Below are 21314 nucleotides of genomic sequence, written 5' to 3' on the forward strand. Positions count from 1 at the left end.
TTGACCGATTTTGGACGACATACTATATTATGACTTTTTTGACTGATTTTGGATGGCATACTATAGTATGACTTTTTTGACTAATTTTAGACTTATATTAATTATAACTTATAGTAAAGTCAGACTTATAGTATGACTTTTTTGACTGATTTTAGACGACATACTATAGTATGACTTTTTTGGGTTATTTTGGACAACATACTATACTATGACTTTTTTGACTGATTTTGGACGACATACTATACTATGACTTTTTGGACTGATTTTGGACGACATACTATATTATGACTTTTTGACTGATTTTGGACAACATACTATAGTATGACTTTTTTGACTGAATATGGACGACATACTATGACGTTTTGTCAAAATTTGGACGACATACTATAGTATGACTTTTTTGACAGATTTTGGACAGCATACTATAGTATGACTTTTCTGATTGATTTTGGACGACATACTATAGTATGACTTTTTGACAGATTTTGGAAGACATACTATACTATGACTTTTTTGACTGAATATGGACTATACTATACTATGACTTTTTGAGTGATTTTACCTATACTGTAGTATGACTTTGACAGAATATGGACGACATACTATGACTTTTTTGACAGATTTTGGACGACATACTATAGTATGATTTTTTTCACTGAATATGGACGACAGACTATAGTACGACTTTTTGCACTGATTTTGGACGACATACTATACTATGACGTTTTTTGACAGATTTTGGAAGACAAACATAGTATGACTTTTTTGACTGAATATGGACAACATACTATACTATGACTTCTTTTAGTAATTTTGGACGACATACTATAGTATGACTTTTTTGACAGATTTCGGACAGCATACTATAGTATGACTTTTTTTCAGAATTTCGACGACATACTGAACTATAACCTTTTGGTCAAAATTTGGAAGACATGCTATAGTATGGTTTTTTTGCTAATCTGAACCTCGAGCACTGACACGAGCACCATCTATGATACTGCACTCAAGCCATCCAGCCAACATGGCCGACTTCTTTCCCAAAGAACCACATGTTTCTGTTTTCAATTTCACAAATTAATCAACCAGAGCCGATGTGAAAAAACAATATGAGCTCTTTTATAGAAAAAATACCTTGATTTGTAAATTACTGTTGAATTGCCTTTAAATCCGGTGCAGTTATTTTGTTATCTTCATGTTTGAGCATGCACTTAAAAGTCCTCTGCTGGTAGTGTTTTTAGTACATGGCTTTGACATTACATGTATAGTGTGCTTTGTAATAACTGTGCTTATTATTCTGCAGTGGTGCAACCTCGGGGCCACTGTGTGAAAACAGAATCTGTAAAAATAAAAAAAAATAAAAAACAGTTATTTATGTATGTACATTTTTCTAATGCCAACTCCATTGAGAATATTCTCTTTGCAAATAATAAAACATGAAATACTCACTTCTGTGTTGAGGCTTTTATTTTTATGCACAGTGAACAAATGACAGTCGCATCAGACTGAACAGCTCTCAAATCTAATGTTCTCATCCTGTATGAAGGGTTGCACATGTGTCTATGAAACAAAAGACAGGGTTGAGCTGGTAGGTTGTAATTTTTTACATGATCAAAATGTTGAACGTCAGGACAAAATCTCACAATTTGTTTTGGTATTACAATTTCAACAAATACATTCACAATTTTAATATATATTTTCTCCCCAGAAACATTTTTAAATGATTGAAATAAGTTAGTTTCATTTTACACATTTTTTTTTAGCTTTAGTGCGGAGTCAAAGACTTTTTTGGTTTGTGAAAGTAAAAATAATTCCCTCAAACTCCAGAGGAAGTGCACTTTGGTTGAGGCAAAGAAAATTAGCTGCTCATCATTTGAAATCACTTTAACAGAAGGAAAAGCCATAACATGAATGAGCGCTGGCTGTTTTACTGTAACACAGTTTTAAAAAAAAGTAAATCAGAATCACAGATAAAGAAGAAACTGCATCAAAGCTTGTAGATTGTGGTGAATTGGAAACAGTGCAAAGGAGTTTTTCCTTCCTAAACAACTACGACAACAACAACTTAATTCATAAATAATTATCTGATAACACAAATTTAACACAAGTTTTAAATCCTTCATCCTGAACTCCACAGATCTCCATGTTCGGTCTCATAGGATGTGGGTGCAGTTGGAGTGGGACCCTCCATACTGCAGGACACCTGGACCTGACGCGGCTCTGCTCGGACTCTCATGGCTGCTGCGAGGTCCTGAACTGGAGCCTGCTGAAGATGAGACACCACCACCGCTGCTGTTGTCGTTGTCGTTAGTGGTGGTGGAGGACTCCAAGTCCAACTGGAGCCAGGCCTCAGCTGGTCTTGCTGGCCGGTGAAGACAGTGAGCGTCCAGCATCTCCAGCAGCAGGTCGTACAGTGGTACCTTGTTCTTGCACTTCATACTGTAGAGATGCTCCATGCCTTTGTTGCTGTGAGGAGCAGGAGCATTAGGTTTTTGACCCTAATCTACTTTCTTCATCCTTAATAATAATCTGAAATTGTCTCTATTGAGACCAATATTCTGAGCACATTTTGTCATCACATTGATTATATGGGACAGACAAAACATACAAATCAAATAGCAAGTACAGAAAGTAAAAGGAAAAAGAAGAGTGAGGGGAGGGGACATGTCTTATTTCAACATAAATTAGCCAGAAGAACTCATTTTTTTATTTATATTTATTACATACTGTAAATGTGTCTTAATAAGCATCTTAAACATCAGATTAAAGAAGATGTTGTTCTGTACTTTTATTAGTGACACCAAATTCCTCAAAAAGACTAGAAAAAAAGATTATTCCACCTTTATTTTTCTGCTTGTGTGGGCAGGGCAATTGTGCCGTAACCAAAATACAAAAGGCATCACGGCAAACTGCAAACACAACATAATAAACAAAAAAATTAAAAATAAATACATAAAATGGATTTAATCTTTAAACTGTAATTTTTTTAGCAAAAATGACTTAACATGGAAGCGTCAGATTATCAATTGGTTCTAAAACGCCCCTTTTTAAACTAATTTTTAACATTCATGATGGGTTTTTTTTTTACCTCATGTGTCTGATGTGGGAGAGCAGGAGAAGAAGCTGGGCCTGTCGTCTCCACTGCTGCTGAACAGAGCATCCCGTTTGGCTGATGTGATGTATGAGAGCATCTGTGATGGTTTCCAGCATGTCCTGCACTGCGGCCGCGTCGTGGAGTGGCTCCATCGTGCCGGTGCAGAAAGAGAAGGAACCTAAAAGAGGAGGAACAGAAGCTCACTGAGACTTCTCCAACCAATGCACCATCAGCATGGAGTAGTCGACCGCACACAGATGTGATCATCAAATTACAGATTCAGTTTAAATCTACCATGAACCAATAATGGCAAAGTTTATTTGATGAAACATCTGACTCACACGTACATGAAATAAGAGCAGTAGTTGCCACAGTGATCAAATGTTCCTCCAGCTCCAGCAGCTGTGCCACTTGTGTCACTGGTATTTCATTATGCCTTAGAGAATATCTCAAGATCCAAGACAAAAACAAGTCCCTGACCAGTGTCATGTTGTCATGGAAACAGTTATCAGGCATATTGACAATGCAGGGCCTTTTTAGAACACTGCTGCTGCCACAGTCAGTGTTTCCAGGCACTCGTTTTCCTCCCAGTTTATCTCACAACAGAGTAAATAGAAATGTGAACTTGGGTGACGTGGCGATGTGTTGCCTCACCAGAGTTGAGCAGGACGATAGCTTTGAGGCAGATGAACTCCTCGGGTTTGAGTTTCAACATGCGGAAGCGGGAGGTGGTGGCCAGCAGCATGTCAAAGATCTCAGCCATGCCCTCGACACAGTTGCCTTCATTCCTGAAGGAAAGAATAAAAGAAGACGTGGGGAAATATTTTGTTACTTTGTTCACATTAAACCAGGCTGAAGTGACTCTATTCTCAATTTCCTGGTGAAATGGCTCTCACTCAGGCTGCTTTCTGCTCATTTACAAAACTCTCAGTGGGAAAACGCCTTCATATCTACAGTCACTACTAAAATTGTTTTTTTTTTTCTTTTTTGCCGTCACTTTTTTGTATCTGCCTCTCAGCCAGGTCGTCAATGCAGATGAGAAGTGGTTCTCAGTTGACTCACCTGGTTAAATAAAAGCTTAAATAAAATAAATAAATGAATACATTTTCTTCTTTTCAAATTGTAATCTTTATAAATGATCTAAATAAATGAGTGGATGTTCTTTCACTTCACTATCTTGACAAAATCTTGTCTCAAAGATCCAATAAACTGTATGAATATGTCCATCTATTGTTATGCTGCCAACAATGTGCCCAACAGATACCTGTTAACATCTGTTAAATCTATATTTTTGAAATCTAAAGTATGCATCAGCTGAAGACACTCTGTATTGCTTCATGTATAAGTCATGTTTGTATATTCTTGGCCATTCACATGATAATGACTTCCTCGCCCGCAACCCACTTGAATGGAAGTCTATGAGAAAATAAGTCTACTTCTCACACGATTTATAACATCAGTTAACATTCTCCTGAGGAGTTAATGGGCTCAATCATTTAGTTTCAGCTGCTTTTCAATAGAATATGAAAACAGATGATAAAGTACAGCACATATGAGTGGACATTAGTGTGATAAACTGTTTGTATCATCCAATAATAGGACCCTACTTTCAGGTGACATTTCCTAAACAGTCAAATCACAAATCTGGAGGTTTTAAAAAAGGAGTTCAGACGACTTCGTTAGACGGGCTGAATACAGAAATTCTATTGTCAGGTGAATCAGAATTTAACCACATGGTTGTTAATGTCATCTTTCCATCTTCAGAGGAAAGAAGACCACCTGCGACAAAGAAACTCGGCGAAAAAAAGCGGCCACAAAAACGACTAATGGCCTGAATCGCTGCGGCGCTCTATTTGTCAGCACAGTTGAAAAGTGACGGAGAGATGGGTAATATCCAGCGGTTTGAGTGCAAGATAAACTTGGACTGCACAGAGGCAGGGGAATTTGTCAACCCTGACCTGCAGCATTTTAGTTATCATGTCCAATTGGTGAGCACACTCATACGGAGACCAGGGTTTAGAGATAATGCTCGGTAATACACTTTTGAATCAAATGGGGGCCATCAGGCACATCAGACGGTAAAAGCTCTGTCTGTCTCCCTCATCCATCCGTCTCCACCTTTTTACTCTGTGGTGTCTCTCTGGATGCTGAGGTGTGGTCAGTGAACGTGGCTGGAAGTGGAGGTAAGAGGCTGTTCCTGCAAAAGCAGAACACAGCAGTGTCTCGTGTCCCCGTGCATCTGTAATTCTCTCTCCTTTCCCATCATCTCTCCCCCTTTTCCATCATTCCTTGCATTGAGGCTTTGATTAAGTCTCTGTCCTGGTTTGCCAGTTTAGTGTTGTAATAACGAAGGAGTATTTCAGGTCAGAGAGAGGCGGCTCTTCTCTCCACAGGGAACAGGTAATTAGTCTTTCACTCTGCGATGGATGTGTTGAGATGACACAATGGTGGGCAAGGTGTGAAATGGAAAATCTACAATGCTGATGTATCACTTGTAACATCTTCGAGAGTCGGATGAAGACAGAGAAATAGGCAGGGGAAAAGTAAGGAGAGAAGATGTGGAAAAAAGTAAAGAAAGGTGCATGTCACGAAGACATGAGGCAAGTTCTGCTAACTACCTGTCCAGGATGAGGTCCTGTGCAAAGATGAGCTTGCCTGGGCAGTGAATGGACCTCCAGATGAGTCCAATCATAAGCACCTCCAACCAGGAGCTCTCCAGCAGCTGCACCTGGTCATGAAGGGACAGCTGCAGGAAACCTAGAGAAACACACCGAAAGGCATTTTGTCAAAGGACCCACGTTGGAAAGCAAAGGGGAACTACACTTCGACAGTTTTGAGCAGACGTTCACATCCACTCTTTGACAAACATGCTCTCAAACCAACTCCATCTAACAGATGTCCCTAAACTGTTGTCCCTAAAAGAAAATGTGTTTTTTTTATCAGAGCTATTTATTCAGAGCAGTGGATGTTGACTATAAAATGGTGTGAAATATTAACACTCCCAGAGTTTATAGTATTTTCCCAGGCACCTTCATGAAAACAAAAAATATTTAAGCCTCTGCTTTGAGCCAAAGAACTGATGCTTAAATGAATCCACCTGCAAAGTCTCTGCTCTCATACAAAGCCTTATCACTGGCACTCAGCTGTCTCACTTCATATATAATTACACTCAAATCACCTCCATTGTCCCCCCCATGTACGTGTTCAGGACCCTTCGCAATTATAACCGTGTTGCCTTTGGCTTTTAGTGACACCTCAAAATCAGGATTTACGCACTTAAGAGAGCCTGTGAGTATATGTGTGTGTGTGTGTGTGCGCATGTTTATATCTTTGTGAGGTCCAAAAAACGTAAAAACCTACCTTTGTGGGGACATTTTGTCTCGGCCCCCCACAACTTTAAGGGGCTTTTTCAGGGTTAAGCCCTGGTTAGGGTTAGAATTCATTTAGTTTTGATAGGTAAGGTTAGGCTAGGAGGCTAGGGAATGCATTATGTCAATGATGTGTCCTCACTAAGATATAAAAACAAGCGTGTGTTCTTTAAATGTATTACCTCTTTGGGACTTTTTCTGAACTGAGGAACTGGTTAAGTTGAGGGCTTTAATGTTAGGGTTAAGGAATTAACTCATGATTATAGGGTTAGGAATAAGGCTTTGTTTAGGGCTGATGGAAGTCAATGCAGAATCCTTAAAAGGATGGCTGTGCAAATGTTGAAATGTTGTGTGTGTCTTCCAGGAATTACACACGTTGTGAGGGCCTACATCTGTTTACACAGTCACATTATGGGGACTTGTCTGCCTTATGGGGGAAAATCAAATCCCCGTAATGTAAATGATTAAATGTTAAGGTGAAGACATGTTTTAAGGTTAGGATTAGGGTTAGACAAGTAGTAGTTATGGTTAAGTTAAGTCTGCAGGAAATGAATGCATGTCAACGTAATGTGACTGTGTGCGTGTGTGCAAAAGGGTGATGTGTCTTATACTGCATTTATGCTCTGTGGGGTGCCAGCAGATTGGCCAAACAATCCTCTCAAAGCTGATGACTGTAATTACCATCACTGTAATGGCTCTGCATTTGTGTGTGTATGTGTCCAGATGTGCCCCTATGATAAAGGTCACCTGTCACTCTGCTGTTGCTGTTGCTGTTGCTGTTGCTGTTGCTGTTGCCTAAGCAGTCAAACAGAACAGCGGTCGAGGGCCACCACCTTTGTTCCACATTACATCTGTACGGGGGATGTTTGGAAAAGACGGCGTTTTCAGGCTTTTGAAAAATGTCACTGTGCTCCGGTAAACCTGTTCTGCACCTGCCCTCATCTTTCTACGTACAGGACAAGTATTTCTGAATATCTCTCCCAAGCAACAGTCGTAATCTGGCTTGAGGCCAAATGTGGAAAAAATGTTCTTCGTTCTTCACTGTATCACATTTTTTGGTCATGTTAATAATGTTGTTTTGAACATTAGTTACATTAGTTTGTCTGTTTCCTCTGTATCCATATGCTTCCATGTTTATTTTCACTTACAGGCCAGAAAACAATTCTTGTTACAATTACCACAATGACATTGTGATAAATTCATCATCATTTTTGGTCAGGATACTTTCACATTGTGCCATTGCAAACGTTTGTGCTGCTGGATGGATCAAGAAATACCTGGAAGCTTCTTGGCCCAGGCGATCATGTGGACCAGCTCTCTGTCGGCCATGCTGGTGAGCAGCGTCATCATGGTGACCTCAGTGTAAGGGCGACTCAGCTTCTGACGGGAGCACAGAATTGGGGGCTCAGCACCCTGGAGCAGGAGCAGCACCTGGAAAATTGGCAGATAAACACTTGTCAGTTAATTAATACTGAAATATATAAGCAACAGTGCGTTAAAACTTCTTTAAAAATGCTTTTCTATAACCACTCAAAGCTGCAGTACAGTTTTGCCATTCACAACCAGCACATCTATATGTATCTATGTTTTTTTTGTTTTTTTTGGGGTTAAATGTCTTGCCCAGGGATTTATCGAGATATTGACTCGCAGAGCCGGGAATTGAAACCTCAACCTTCCAGTTGAAAGATGACACACTCTAACACTGAGTCACTGTTACCCCTTAGTCTATAGAATGACACTCATCCTCTTTTACATCCAAGTGCAAACAAATTTTGTCTCAACATAAATTTTCACCTGGTCAGGTGGCATGCTAGTGACGGATGACTTTCCTCCTCTGCCTCCCACTCTAGTGCTGCTGCCACGTTTCCTCCTGTCCTGGAGGGGCACTGTTTTGTTGTCGAGGTCCTTGGAGGCCTGATCTCGCTCACTAGTCCCAGTCCGTCTTTTGTCACGCCTCAGAGCGCGGCTACGGTCCTTGCGCATGCCTTGAAGACACAGCAGAGGTTTAAAATAAAATACAGACACAGAGAGACAGAAACACATGCACTGACTTTTCCTTCAGAAGCACACACATACACATAGACCTTCAAATCCCTTTTTTTGCCATAAAATCAAGCTGTGTTGATTAAATGGAGTCTTTGTGAGTCAAGAAGTATGCGAACAAAAATGTGGGTGTGTGCTAATCAGTGGCTGTTCTCCGAGGAAATCATTTCAAGGTCATGTTAAAGTTACACTGGAGTTTATCTGCATCCACCAGAACTCTCTTGTTCGTGCCATTCCTCTCTGCCACAATTATGACAATTAGTGTCTGGATAAAGTTACAAATTGGGAAATAAAATCTTTTATTTGTCAGGTTGGAAAACAAATCACTGAAGTGCATATTGATAATAGTTCTACGCAATACACTATCCATAAAGAATTTTATAATCACATTTAACCGACATCGACGGATTTGAAACTTTCCAATCATGACAATGTTTTTGTCCGCATCAACCAACAATAACTTTAAAAAAAACAAAATTATATAAATAAAAAAAACCAAAAACTATTTTCTTTCTTTTATCTCTTACATGATGCTGACGCTTCTACTCACCTCCTTTCATCATGCCCACTTCGTAACACTTCCTAAGTCGGCAAGCCTGGCAGCTCTTCCTCCGATTCCTGTCAATAGTACACTGATTGGTTGCTGGGCACATGTAGTCATTGTGACCTGAAATGGGAGAAAATCTATTACTTCAAGCTGCACACTCCAGCGTTCAGTTTCAGGTTTAGGTTATTTAGTAGCCGGGGACACTCCATTCCCATTTTCAATTAATCTGAGATGGAGGCATCTTGGCTTTGTCATCGCCATGGAGACTACTGATTTCTTTATGACCAGTCTTTCAATACATTCAAAGAAGCCCATCACAAACATGACTGAGCAGGCAGAGCTTTGATCTGCACACAGAGGCGGTGTGGTGGTACATGGAGGTTGTACACAACAAGTAAAGGCAAACGATTGATGGCACACAACTGGAAAAACAACAACAATTTACAGTATATCTGTTGTCAAAAAGGCTTTCCCTGATTTTATCTGACTTCACTTCTGCATTTCTTACCCTGAACACAATAGTGGTTACAAATTGTACCAAATAATTTTTAACCCGTTTCTCTTAAAACTGAACATTTTGTTTACTCTGCTGATTTTTATGAATGGTCTGTTTTAAAGCACTCTGTACAAGGGATGCATGACATGACCGGCACGATATCGGTATTGACAGATATTGGCTCTAAAATGTATTATCGGATATTACTAATGAGTTCAACAGTAGACTAAACAGGCCTTTTTTTAGGTTTATGTACTGTATTTGGCTCAATGAATAAAAAGTATATCTACATCTGCTGTGACATGATTATACAAAATAGTATGTTAATGGCACTATAGAAGAGACTAAATAAACTCTGAACATTTTTATACTTACATATATTGGTATTGATTATTGGGCCAAGAGCTCACGATATGTATGTATATACATATATATTTACATATATATGTATATACATACATACATACATACATACATACATATACATATATATACATATTTATATATCGGCAAATATCTGCAAAAGGTCCAATATCGAGCGTTGCTACTTTGCACATTTTGAGTAAGTTCATCATTTTTATTATCATACTAAAGCCTCTTCATTAAGATTTGTGAAATGAGGCTAAATAAATATTGATGACACGTAGTCAAATCTATTTTTACTCCTCTATCATTTAAAGACAGAAGAGTAAATAAATAATTTGATAGGTGAGAATCTGCTCCTCAATTATCCAGTTGATTTTTACATGAAATTTAAACCCTTAAACACTGACAAAATAAGTCGAACAGGTGACACATTACTGGTTGACAAACAGCAAAAGCAGACACTCTTCTCTACCCTGGATGCTCCTCTTGAAGAAGGCCTTGCAGCCCTCGCAGGACCACACCCCGTAGTGGTACCCAGAGGCATAGTCACTGCACACGGCACAGAAGCGCGTCTCTTTAGCCATCTCAAATCCTTCGACTGCGGCTCCAGCACCTGACTCCCCCACACTGTACACCTCGTCACTGATACCACAGTGATCCTCTCTGGATGCCGACTGCTGACTGGACCTGTAACCAAGGACACATTTCACCCTGAACCATTTCACACACACCGACATGACGACAACGATAAAGATAATATTAACTATGGTTATCAGTAACCACCGGCTACAGCTGGACGTTTCCAGGCTCTCATTTATTGTAAAAAGATATTAGAATCAACTATTAAAGTGAATTTTGACATTTACCACACTGACATGTGACAGTGGGTAAGACAAGAGCAGAGTGCTATTTTCCACCTGAGCCGGGAAACAATCTGTACTTTTGTTGTTCTTACGTATTGTTCCTTTTTCAAGGTCCTTGACAAAGTCCTTAATCTCTGGAATTAGCAACCAGGGCAAAGCTTGATCCTTTCTATAGAGATAATGGCAATGCATAAAGCAAGAGATTACATAAACAATGCACTTGTTTAATTTTGTTTATGACTGCATTTCGAGGACTGAACATTGTGCCACTGGGTTAAAGATATTAAATCTAGTTGGGGAGCAATATTATGTCCCAAAGCTACTCGACAGAAAACACGAGGGTGTAAACACATTTGGGAAATATATAAACACCAATTAATATAAACAAGCTGGGCCAAAAAAAACAAAAAAAAAACTGTTTATCCTCTTAATGGATCACAATTACAAAATGACATATAAAACATAGCAGAACAGGCTCATTGTGTTGTATTGGGAAAAAAAAACTCTGAAGAGTCTCTTTCAATTTGGATTGTCAATAACAGTTATATAATCACGACATTACAGCACAAACAAAACCGAATAAACAATCAAACTCTGGAGATTACACTACTTGTGATTTACTTACCGTCTGCGAAATAGAATCATTTATAAACAATAGCCACAAAAGTTCATTTACTGACTCTTTAAAAAAAAATCAGAGGAAGGAATGATTCATATCTTGTGATTCAATGTATAAGGAGAACTTTGTCTTAAAAACTGTGTTCTCTTACCTGTAGACGGGTGTTGCAGTGGTTTCCAGATAGTGGTGGCTGGGCGGGTGCATGAAGGGGCTGAGTCGGGGGCTGGAGGGCATATACGCATGAGGACTGACAGGCCCACTGCCCAGGGACTGACGACTACCATCATCCAGTGGAGCAGAGTAGAAGCCAGTGTTGGTGTGGCTGTAGAGAGGAGTCTGAGCAGGGGTAGGGACGGCGTAGTCGTACGTCCCCTCCAAGAAGTCAACACTGGCTACCCCTCCAGACCCCCGGCTCTCTTCAGGGTACATGTCACTGTGGGAGGCACGCGGTGGAGGTGAGAGACGAGGCGAGGCGAGTGTCTCCAGCTCTGAGAAGGCTAGGCTGGTTCTGGGTCGGTGTATTGGTCCACGAGGCTGCCTGTTCTGTGCTGGGCTCGGCCTGAGCAACATCACAGCACAACAGCACTGATAAGCAACATGATTTAGACTTGCTCTCTCATTTGCTGGGAGGGGGAGTGGTGATGAGTGCGGCTCTCCTCCTCTGTCTCCCTTTTTTTTTTTCTTTTTTTCCTCAATAAAGCCTGTCAGCCAACTTGAAGGGTCCACAATTCTTGCCCTATCTGTCTTGAGCTTCCACCAACCAAGCCAGATAAAGAAAGATTAGGAAAATAGGCGTCCACAAAAGACTCCTCCCAACCTCCTTCACAGAGCCTTTCCTTCTTTTCCTGTACTGTTACTAATGTGTAGGAGAGAGCCGAGGCTGAGGGGGGAGAAAGGAAGATGGACACAGAAAGTGATCCCCCACTAAAAAATAACTTCCCTTGTCCTCTCCCACAGCATTACAAAAATACCGTCTTCCTGCTTCACCTTTGCCTTGCATCTAAGCTTTTACTTTAGCTGCAGTTGATATGTAAATCTATCCACTGAAACAGCTACATTTGTTTCTCTCTGAATATTTATCTTTAATTTAGCTGATAGTCTGCACACTAACAGTATGACGTACGACCAGTCTATTTGTAGCCAGTTTCTCGAATACACCTGAGACTCAGTCGTAAATCGAATTACTGTGGAAATGAGAAACATGACAATGTTTTAGACAACAGGGGCAAAAAGAAAGACAAAATCCTAGTATGATATATTCTCACCTCTTACATGTGCCTCCTCATCGCCGGTGTGAAAGACTGGGGCTGTTTTGACTCCTCTCTCTCTGCTTGCATCTCATCACTTTGACTCCGAGACATCTAACTGGGCTCATTGGACACAACGGGAACAGTGGAAAGGTTAAAAATAAGGATAAACAAATTAAAGAAGCAGCCAAATCAATAACTATGGTGTGTTTAAGTGCCAGGTCACCATAACACAGCAAACAGAGCAGGAGGTCAAATCACATTCTGTCAGTCAATAATTACCAAATGAACGGATTGCTGCTCATCTTAACTTTGCATGAGCATGATTGTACTTTTGTAGCAAAGTACAGAAATAAAAAACATGGTTAAAGTAAGCATATTACAACAAAATCTCTGTTTTTACGTTTATAGTATAAAAGGAGATTTGTGATTTTCAAGGATTCTTTTAGTCCTTGCAGTCACTTCTGGACAAGGCATCAAGATAAAAAACAACCTTGTGCCCTGAAACACTCAAACTAATAAAACCAAATTAAATGGTGTTTACAAGAAATGTAAATAAAATGTTTTATTGTAAACATAAATATTTAAAGCACAACTCTGTAAATCAGACTATAAATCAGTTCAAATAATAGAAATCCCAAAAAATGTGACACTTAAAATATCCTCATATTGTTAGCTAAGAAACTTAGTAAATACAACCATAAAGAACTACTGATGACCAACGGAGTAAAATGGCAGCCTGTGGCCAAGGGGAAAGGGAACTTGACTTGTAACCGGAGGGTCGCCGGTTCAAATCCACCCGGCCAAAAAGGGCTGGGGTACCCCTGAGCAAGGTACCCAACCCCCAATGCTCCCCGGGCGCCACTCAGTGTGGCAGCCCACTGCTCCTAATTCTAGGATGGGTCAAAATGCAGAGGAATACTTTCCCTAAGGGGATTAATAAAAACTAACTTTAACTTTAAAAAAAAAAAAACCTCACCGTTTGGCACAGAGGCTTCTTTTTCCTGTCTCTGTACAACATCTTACTTGAGTAAACAACCCAATTTTCAGGACATGTCAGGTCAAGTGGAAAACAAGTAGCTCTGATGATGATATATATATATATAATTATTTTGCATTTCCCATGGGAAAAGTCAAACGAAGGAGCTGTTACATTAGGACATGGGACTACTTTGGCAAATGTAGCTATAGACTTTACTTAAATCACTGAAGACAATGCTTCTTGTGGTAAGTGACTTCATTTTCATAGCAGGACACAAGCTAACGGCAGATGAAATGGTGTTTTACCAGCTGAGATGGGATCGTAACACACAGGATGCAGCATTTGCAGCTATTTTTCTAGGTCCCACTTGACCTTCAGTATACGAAAAAGTCAGCAGGAAATTAAATTTAAATTTTAGAAAAAGATCAGTTGGTTCACAATATGTATGCACAGAATGTAAATAGAACCATGCAGCTGCACTTTGTTGCTTTACACTAATAAATGGGGATGAAATGAGATTCGAGTCCAACAGAAAATAATGCTATGAAATAGCCATTACAGCACTTTCATTTCCCATTTCTCGTGCTTTTCAAATACAACAGCTGGGAACGATGACCAGTCATTGCAGTTCTTTATTAAATCAAACTCATTGATGAACGCGATATGATTTCTCCCAAAACCATTTTACATTAGCTGACATTGAGCATGAAGAGTTACAGTAGATGATGCAAAAGTGTTCATAGAAATCCACTTTAATCTGTCAAGGTTTGGGCTTCCATTTTACACCCAACCAGTACATTTCATCACATTTATTATCACACAGCCCCCATTAACAGTACATCCGACAGAATATGATCTTTAAAAAAAGCATCCTGGATGCATCTCCTCCGACGTCTCTAATGCGTCCTCCTGAGGACAGAATGTGTTCATTCGTGCTCAGGAATGTGGACACATGCATCTTCAAGCTGTAGTTTCTGTGATATGGTCTGAGGATGCACTAAGGATGCACTGTGTAGCTTCAGATCTGTACTTCTGATCTAACAAGTGCTTATATCACTCAGGACATATTTAATATCAGTTCTGAACAGGGTCCAAATAGCAGGCTGCATGTTTGGAGCATGCATACAATGACACAGTTCACAACCTGAGCTAAATCAAAATTAAATTATTATATATTACATGTATTGCCACTCATCAACTTGCATGCACAAACTTTGCCACAGCTGTTCTACAACAGTGAGTTGTAGCATTTTATGTATAAGCTGATAATACAACTGTATTTTCATTTCTGTATCAAACATGAACAAGTGCTAACTGATGATGGCAAACAAAAACATAACTTAACAAACTCCTATTACATCATGTTCTTATGGCTTAAAAGTACCTCCTGCAAATTACACTTCTTACTATGGTGTTTACTTCCAGTGCAATCCTGTTGTCATTCCTACTGTTCTGACTTTGGGCTGTGGAACTGGATGACAGCATACTTGCCATTAGTCATCCAGTCTGGATCTTGGGAGGTGAGCTTCTCCCCTTGGCCTGGCTGCAGACCAACCTGAATATTAGCCTTGAGAGTCCTTAGGCTACAAAGTGGTGCAGGCCCAAAACCTCGAAGTGCAGTATCAAAGCTAACTGTGTAGTCCCAGTACCTGTCTCCAGTCAGCTTCCTGTAGTTCAGATCACCTTTAAACAACACCAAGTCTGCCCCCTGCAGGCGCGTATACAAATCAGAAGCATCAGCAGCCATGTCACAGAACTCATGGGGCTGTGTCCAGAAAGGATGGTCGTGATAGGACCACACACCTTCTTTCATGTAGCTCTTCCACTGGAAACCACTCTTAGACATCCACTTGTGATTGGCTGCCATGGTCTGCTGGATGGTCCAATGAAAATCCTTCACCGTCACATCAGAGACAAACCAAGGGAAGGATTTGCCGTGAAAATGGATCTCCCGAGCGAGGCCGGAGGAAACCAGGAAATCTGCTAACACCAAGTCACTGACTAACTCAAAGCCAGCATTGTCCAGTACAATGTCCACTCTGACTCCTGACTGTCCCGGCCTCTGGGCAGAGATGAGAGTTGACCACACCATGTTAGAGTCATCCACTAAGATGAAGGGCTGTAGGCTGCTCAGGGAATCTAATGGACTGGTCTTCTGTGAATTCTCTTGACCAGCAGAGATAGACAGGTCACATTTGTTCCCCCACAAAGAAACCTAGGAGAGTAAATGAATGAACATTAAAAACACTTTGATGCAGTGAGGAAATAAACTTCAAACCGACTGCTTAGAATTCACACAATAGTAAATATAGTCTGCAGATATACAGATCAATAAACCTGAGATACTGACCAGCAGTAATGTGTTGAAATTGTCAAGCAGCTGACTCCTAGAAAGCTGCTCCATGCTCTTGTTGATTTCCTCCAAGTGAGTACACAAGGCCATTACAGCTTGCTGTGACTCAAAAAAGCTCTGAGTCTTTCCCTCATTAAAGACATCAAAGTCACGGATTGGAGGACTGCATACATAAACACATATAGCAACATATTGCATGATCAAAATGCATGTACTCAAAAAAGGAGGACATAAAGCAGTAGCAGTTCCCAATAAAGATGTAAACTCATCTCACTTGAGCCAGACAGCCTCCTGTATCCTTCGGTACATGTAACACTCCACGTAAAGCCATGCAGACTTGAACCAGCTGACAGACCCCTGATCCCCCTGCAGTCCCTGGTGTCTCTGCATGTACTGGTTCCAGGTCTCTGTATCTTGTAGGTCGTCTGTCAGTGCAAGTAGTGGCTTATCAGTCTGCACCTCATTCCTCAGCTTGGAAAGGAGAGATATTGTTTGCTTCTCTGCCTGGATTCCCTCCTGTGTGGAGCATTATCAAGTGTTTAAATGAAGCCAGTGTATTTGAACTGAACAAGTGTGCAACTCAAAAATAAGACTTACCTCCCCATATTCTTCAAAGAACGTGTTTTTGGTGCGATGAATTGTATCTATGACTTTAGTCAAGATGGTGGGTAATCTGTCTCTTATGGTCAAATAAGCGAATGACCTGTAGAGACACGACGTGAGGATTAACGTTACACACGGGGAGGCTTTAAAAATATCCACGCTACAATTATGCAACCTGAGCCTGTTAGCAAAAGCTAATGCTACGTGTTGTGATTCTGCTTGAAGGCGACAGTCATATAACGTTGACTAGACTTTTTAATACAACCGTGCGTTTAAACATAGTATGTATCGTGTTGACAACGTTGTTTAAAATAACTGTCAACTTACCCAACCACTTTAGCTGAGAGTGGAGAAGGAACTCCGTTCACAGTTAGATCGGCCGCCATAGTTTCAGCAGTGGGAGAAGATTCAAACTCAAACTTTATCGATAACAAATTCCAGGACAATGACAAATTTTGTTCATCCACTACTTCGGCTGACTCGGCGTGAAACGTGTATTAAACGTTTATGGACAGGACGCAGCAAAGCACATTATATCTGACCCGACGTCCTCACTTTCTTGTTGTTCAAATTATATTGCATTATTTTCCTGCTTCCCTACAGAATTTGGTTTCTTCCCCGTGGTTTAATTTAGGAAACAATACTACCATCTAGCGGTTAAAGTGTAAGCTACAGCGTTGCTACATGGTTGCTCCTCATCTCAGCAGTCTCAGTCCCTAAACGCTAACAACGTCAATTTAGACGTTGTTAGCGTGTGCATCTTCGTGTTACTGGATTTCTTGACAATGTGGACTTTCAGAGGTGAACTGATACCTTGCGCAAATGCAACTACGTTGTTGTTGCAGCATCTCAGCATCCCTCGTTGTCCAGGGCAATGGTCGCCATGGAGACATTATTGATAGGTCAACCCTTGAACACCCCCAACTCCACATTATTGAGGCCTTTTGGCGGGAAAACGAGAAGGTGGGTCGAGTATGAATTTGGTGAAGGAAAACATCTTAATTTATTTATTTTGAACATAGAAAACATGAACAAAAATTAACAAATAAGTAAAAATAAATGTAAAACTGAATACAGTCATACATTAATGAGTGCTGTTATAAGATGTTTAGGCTACATTCACATCAGGAGCCACATTGTTGAATTCAGAATTGATACAGAATCAGATTTGACAGTTCACATTCATCATAACTACAAATATCTTGCACCTGACTTTCAGATGAACATTGTTTGGATTTGCTGCAATGCCAATAATAATAATAACATGTAAATGGCACATGGCCACATACCAGACATATGTCCAATCCAGATTTTGCAAACACACAGCACTAAAAAACAGATCTGAATCACACATGAGTTTCTTGGATATGAGTTACCGCAGTGTGGCATTGAAGTCTGAATAAGGTGTAGGCTTACATACACTCACCTGATACTTTATTAGGTACACTTTTTAACTGCTTGTTAACTAAATAAATGTCTATGTTTAAGTGACTGACTGTGGCATGGTTGAGTATTTGGACTGTGGGAGGAAGCGGAAGAACATCTGAGAGACTCCATGCACACATGAGTAGAACATGCAAACTCCACATAGCAAAGCTCTAGGTCAAACTGGGATCCAAAGTGGTGACCTTTTTTCTTGTTTGGCAACAATGCTAGGCACTGCTCCACCGTGCATCCCTGAGGTTAAGGAGGATTTTCTAAAAATTCTGGGAGAAAATGACTTGTTGATGCCAAAGGTCAGAGGAGAATGTCAAGACTGGTTCATGGTGATGATAATAACCACTCTTAGCAAGCGAGGAATGCAGAACACACAACATACTGACCCTTGAATCTGGGCTTCAATATCCCACACTGTCACTTTATTAAGTACACATCATTATTAAAGTAGCTGGTGTTTCATGTTTACATAATGTATTAATCCAATTATTCATTCATCAGAATATGCCTATTGCAGTTGGGGAAATGAGAAAATGTTGATCACAAGGCTATTTGGACAGTTGTCATAATGGGTCAGTAACAAACCTCATCGACAAATTTAGCACATGGAGGCAAAGTTTACGGTGTAAGAGACCCGGGACAAACTCCACTCTTGTGACCAATCGGTTGGTTCCAGCCACGGTCGTGGGCAACAAACACGGCGGGACAGATATGCATATCAGTTAATTCTGGTGGTGTTATTTTCAATCCCTCAGATCAGCCGCCGTCTCTATGGTAACACGGCTTTTGTCAGGATGTGGGGTCCTTGGGAGTGGGAGTCCAGCTGCGTCCACCTCCGGTGTTCATCCACCGCCGCCGGCCTCCCATCCCCCCGCCGGGGCCCCATCCTGCATGGCCGGATCTGTTTTTCTAAAACCGAGAAAGGAATGACTCACCACTCCGGTTTCAAAACAGGCCGTGAACACTGTGGCGGTTAACGATTAGAGGCCCTGTTTAAACAGGTGTTTGGGCTCACCACGCATTCTTCTCGCGTGTTTTTTTTTTTGGGGGGGGTGAGTAAACTCGCCTGAAATTGTGCACTGACGTCAGGACCGAACCAATTTCACGTGGACGTTGCAGTTGATTTTTAATATGATGCATTATTGCAGCTAGGGAAAAATCAATTCAGTGGGCATTTGTGGAAGGGCAGTCATGTGAAAGTCTCGACTGTGTCTCCTTTGAAAAAGCTGTTCACATAAAAGGAAAGAAAGACTGAGATGGAGAGGACATGAAAGACACATGAATTAATGTTAGAGCATCATTAAACAAATAAGATGTATGTTGTTGGTTTAATGAGGAGAAACAATGAACCAGTGTGGTTAACAGTTTATCTGCTTCTCTAAATAAACCCCTGCTGTGGGTTCTTTAAAAATGCAAACATGTCTTGGTTTGCTTTGTTAACATCTGTTTTTGCTCTGCCACACTGTTGTGTTTGTAGATTAGAAGTAGGTGTGAAATTTTGGTTAAGCATTCTGTTCTCCTACATTGGATTTTTATTAACCAACTGATTTCAGGACAGGTTTAGATATGTTGTTTGTTGACAGCACAGAGACTTGTCCCTGTGTCCTGTTTGGTAAACATTTCTGTCCCCTCCCTTGTCTTCCCTCTTCTTTTTACAGACTTTCCGCCTTTCTGTCTCTGTTGGTTGTTGTCAGAGAGCTACGACTTGCTTAGTCTCGTCCTCCTGTGGACTCCCTGTCCTTAGGCTGAAATACAACTCTGCAGTAAAAAAAAAGGTGTTTACACTAGGACAACATCCAACCACTCATTGATGACAACAACTGATGATATAATATTGACGTGACTCCAAAGTGCATTTGTGAAAATCAATTTCCAAGGCCTCCCCTCCTTCCTGTTACTGCTAAGTCCTTATGTTCAAAGATGAGTTTCCCTTAGAGATTTTTGTTTGTCAGTTTCCAGCCTTTTTTTAACAGGCAAGATTTTGCTGCAATCCCAAAGTAACAGCTGTAACTTAGCTCATTAAGGCTGAAAAAAAAAGCATGGCTGATTGATTCTGAAACACAGAAGCAATGGGCTTCACAAAATTGTGTTTGTAGTTGGTGTGACTCGGTTGTTAAAGGTCATTCAATGGGGTTCATGATACTGTTTATAGCTGGTGATTTGGATTTGTGCAGGTCTGGTATGCAGGCAGGGAACACAGTGGTATTGATTACAGTAGCTCATTTTGAGTAAAAGTCTGTGTTCCTGTAAGAATTTATTCCTATCTCGACCTGGAAATGAGTCTGACTTTATGAATCTTAACTGTCATAGAAAACAGATGACACATAAATGCAAAGGTTTATCTTTTAAGGCTTACATACTGTATGTGTGTGGTTTTCACATAGGAAATTATACAAAACTAGTCTTAAAAATCAATCAAATTAAAATGCATATATGTACTTCTAATGAACATAGGTATTCAAAATTAAAATTGTGATTGTTGATTTCCTTGTCGCCTTTGCAATGTCACAATGTATTTTATATTTCATGTAAAACGCACTGAATTGCCTTGCTTTTAAACAGCACATTTTCTCATATTGTGGTATTTTATTTTCTTGTAACTAGTGCATAATTCTCATCTCTTATGAAAACACAAAGGGAAAACACATTTCATGACAACCTATACAACCCGAGATTGTTTATACTGTACAATCAACTCTATGTATAAGGTAGGGTAAATGGAGAACAATGTTTTTAACAGCTGTATAGTCAATAAAATAGTGCATGTCAATATAAACCACACAAATAGACAATCAAACACACATTTCAGTATTTTATACAGTATGTAACACATTAGGGCTGCAACTAGTGATTATTTTCTCAGATAATTGAGTAATCACATGTCTTGTTTTGTCCACAAACCAAAATGATTTATTTCTTATATGGAGAAAAGAAACCACATTTAAGAAGCTGAAAAATCTGAAAACTATCTATTCTTAAAAAAAAACTATTTCTTAAAAAAAAAACACTCAAACCGATTATCAAAATAGTTGACGATAAATTAAGTAATCAATTAATTGAGTAATTGTTCTAGCTCTTTAATTGTGGTGTGTCTATTTCAGAAGGCATATACTATTCTGTTTTTTCTTTGTCACTCTTGCAATTTGTGATGGTGTCTTTCACATTCCAATTGAAGCACTTTGAAATTACCTTAATGTTGATATTTCCCCATAAATAACTTTGCATTGCCAAGCAATAAACGAAAACGTGAAGACAATGCCTATCTTGTTGTAGCTACTGCGTTATTAGTATTTTAT

At 40.0% G+C, this 21314-nt stretch overlaps 2 protein-coding genes across 2 annotated transcripts; both read right to left on the reverse strand.

Annotated features, from left to right (window-relative positions):
- Positions 1–1449: 1449 nt before the first annotated feature.
- Positions 1450–12168, reverse strand: esr1 (estrogen receptor 1). The gene is given in 10 exon segments (XM_044049726.1): positions 1450–2178; positions 2181–2466; positions 3089–3272; positions 3749–3882; positions 5713–5851; positions 7740–7893; positions 8257–8447; positions 9056–9172; positions 10387–10601; positions 11548–12168. Coding segments are annotated over 10 exon segments (1947 nt in total). The 5' UTR covers positions 11967–12168; the 3' UTR covers positions 1450–2070.
- A 2071-nt stretch (positions 12169–14239) lies between these two features.
- On the reverse strand, positions 14240–17209 carry armt1 (acidic residue methyltransferase 1). Its single transcript, XM_044049749.1, has 5 exons — positions 16909–17209; positions 16576–16681; positions 16253–16494; positions 15976–16141; positions 14240–15840 (listed from the first exon to the last, which is right to left on the reverse strand). The coding sequence occupies exons 1-5, from the start codon at positions 16965–16967 to the stop codon at positions 15070–15072; spliced, it is 1344 nt and encodes a 447-aa protein (XP_043905684.1). The 5' UTR covers positions 16968–17209; the 3' UTR covers positions 14240–15069.
- Between the last annotated feature and the right edge of the window lie 4105 nt (positions 17210–21314).

Source organism: Solea senegalensis, linkage group LG17, assembly GCF_019176455.1.
Source record: "Solea senegalensis isolate Sse05_10M linkage group LG17, IFAPA_SoseM_1, whole genome shotgun sequence".
Lineage (NCBI taxonomy): Eukaryota > Metazoa > Chordata > Actinopteri > Pleuronectiformes > Soleidae > Solea > Solea senegalensis.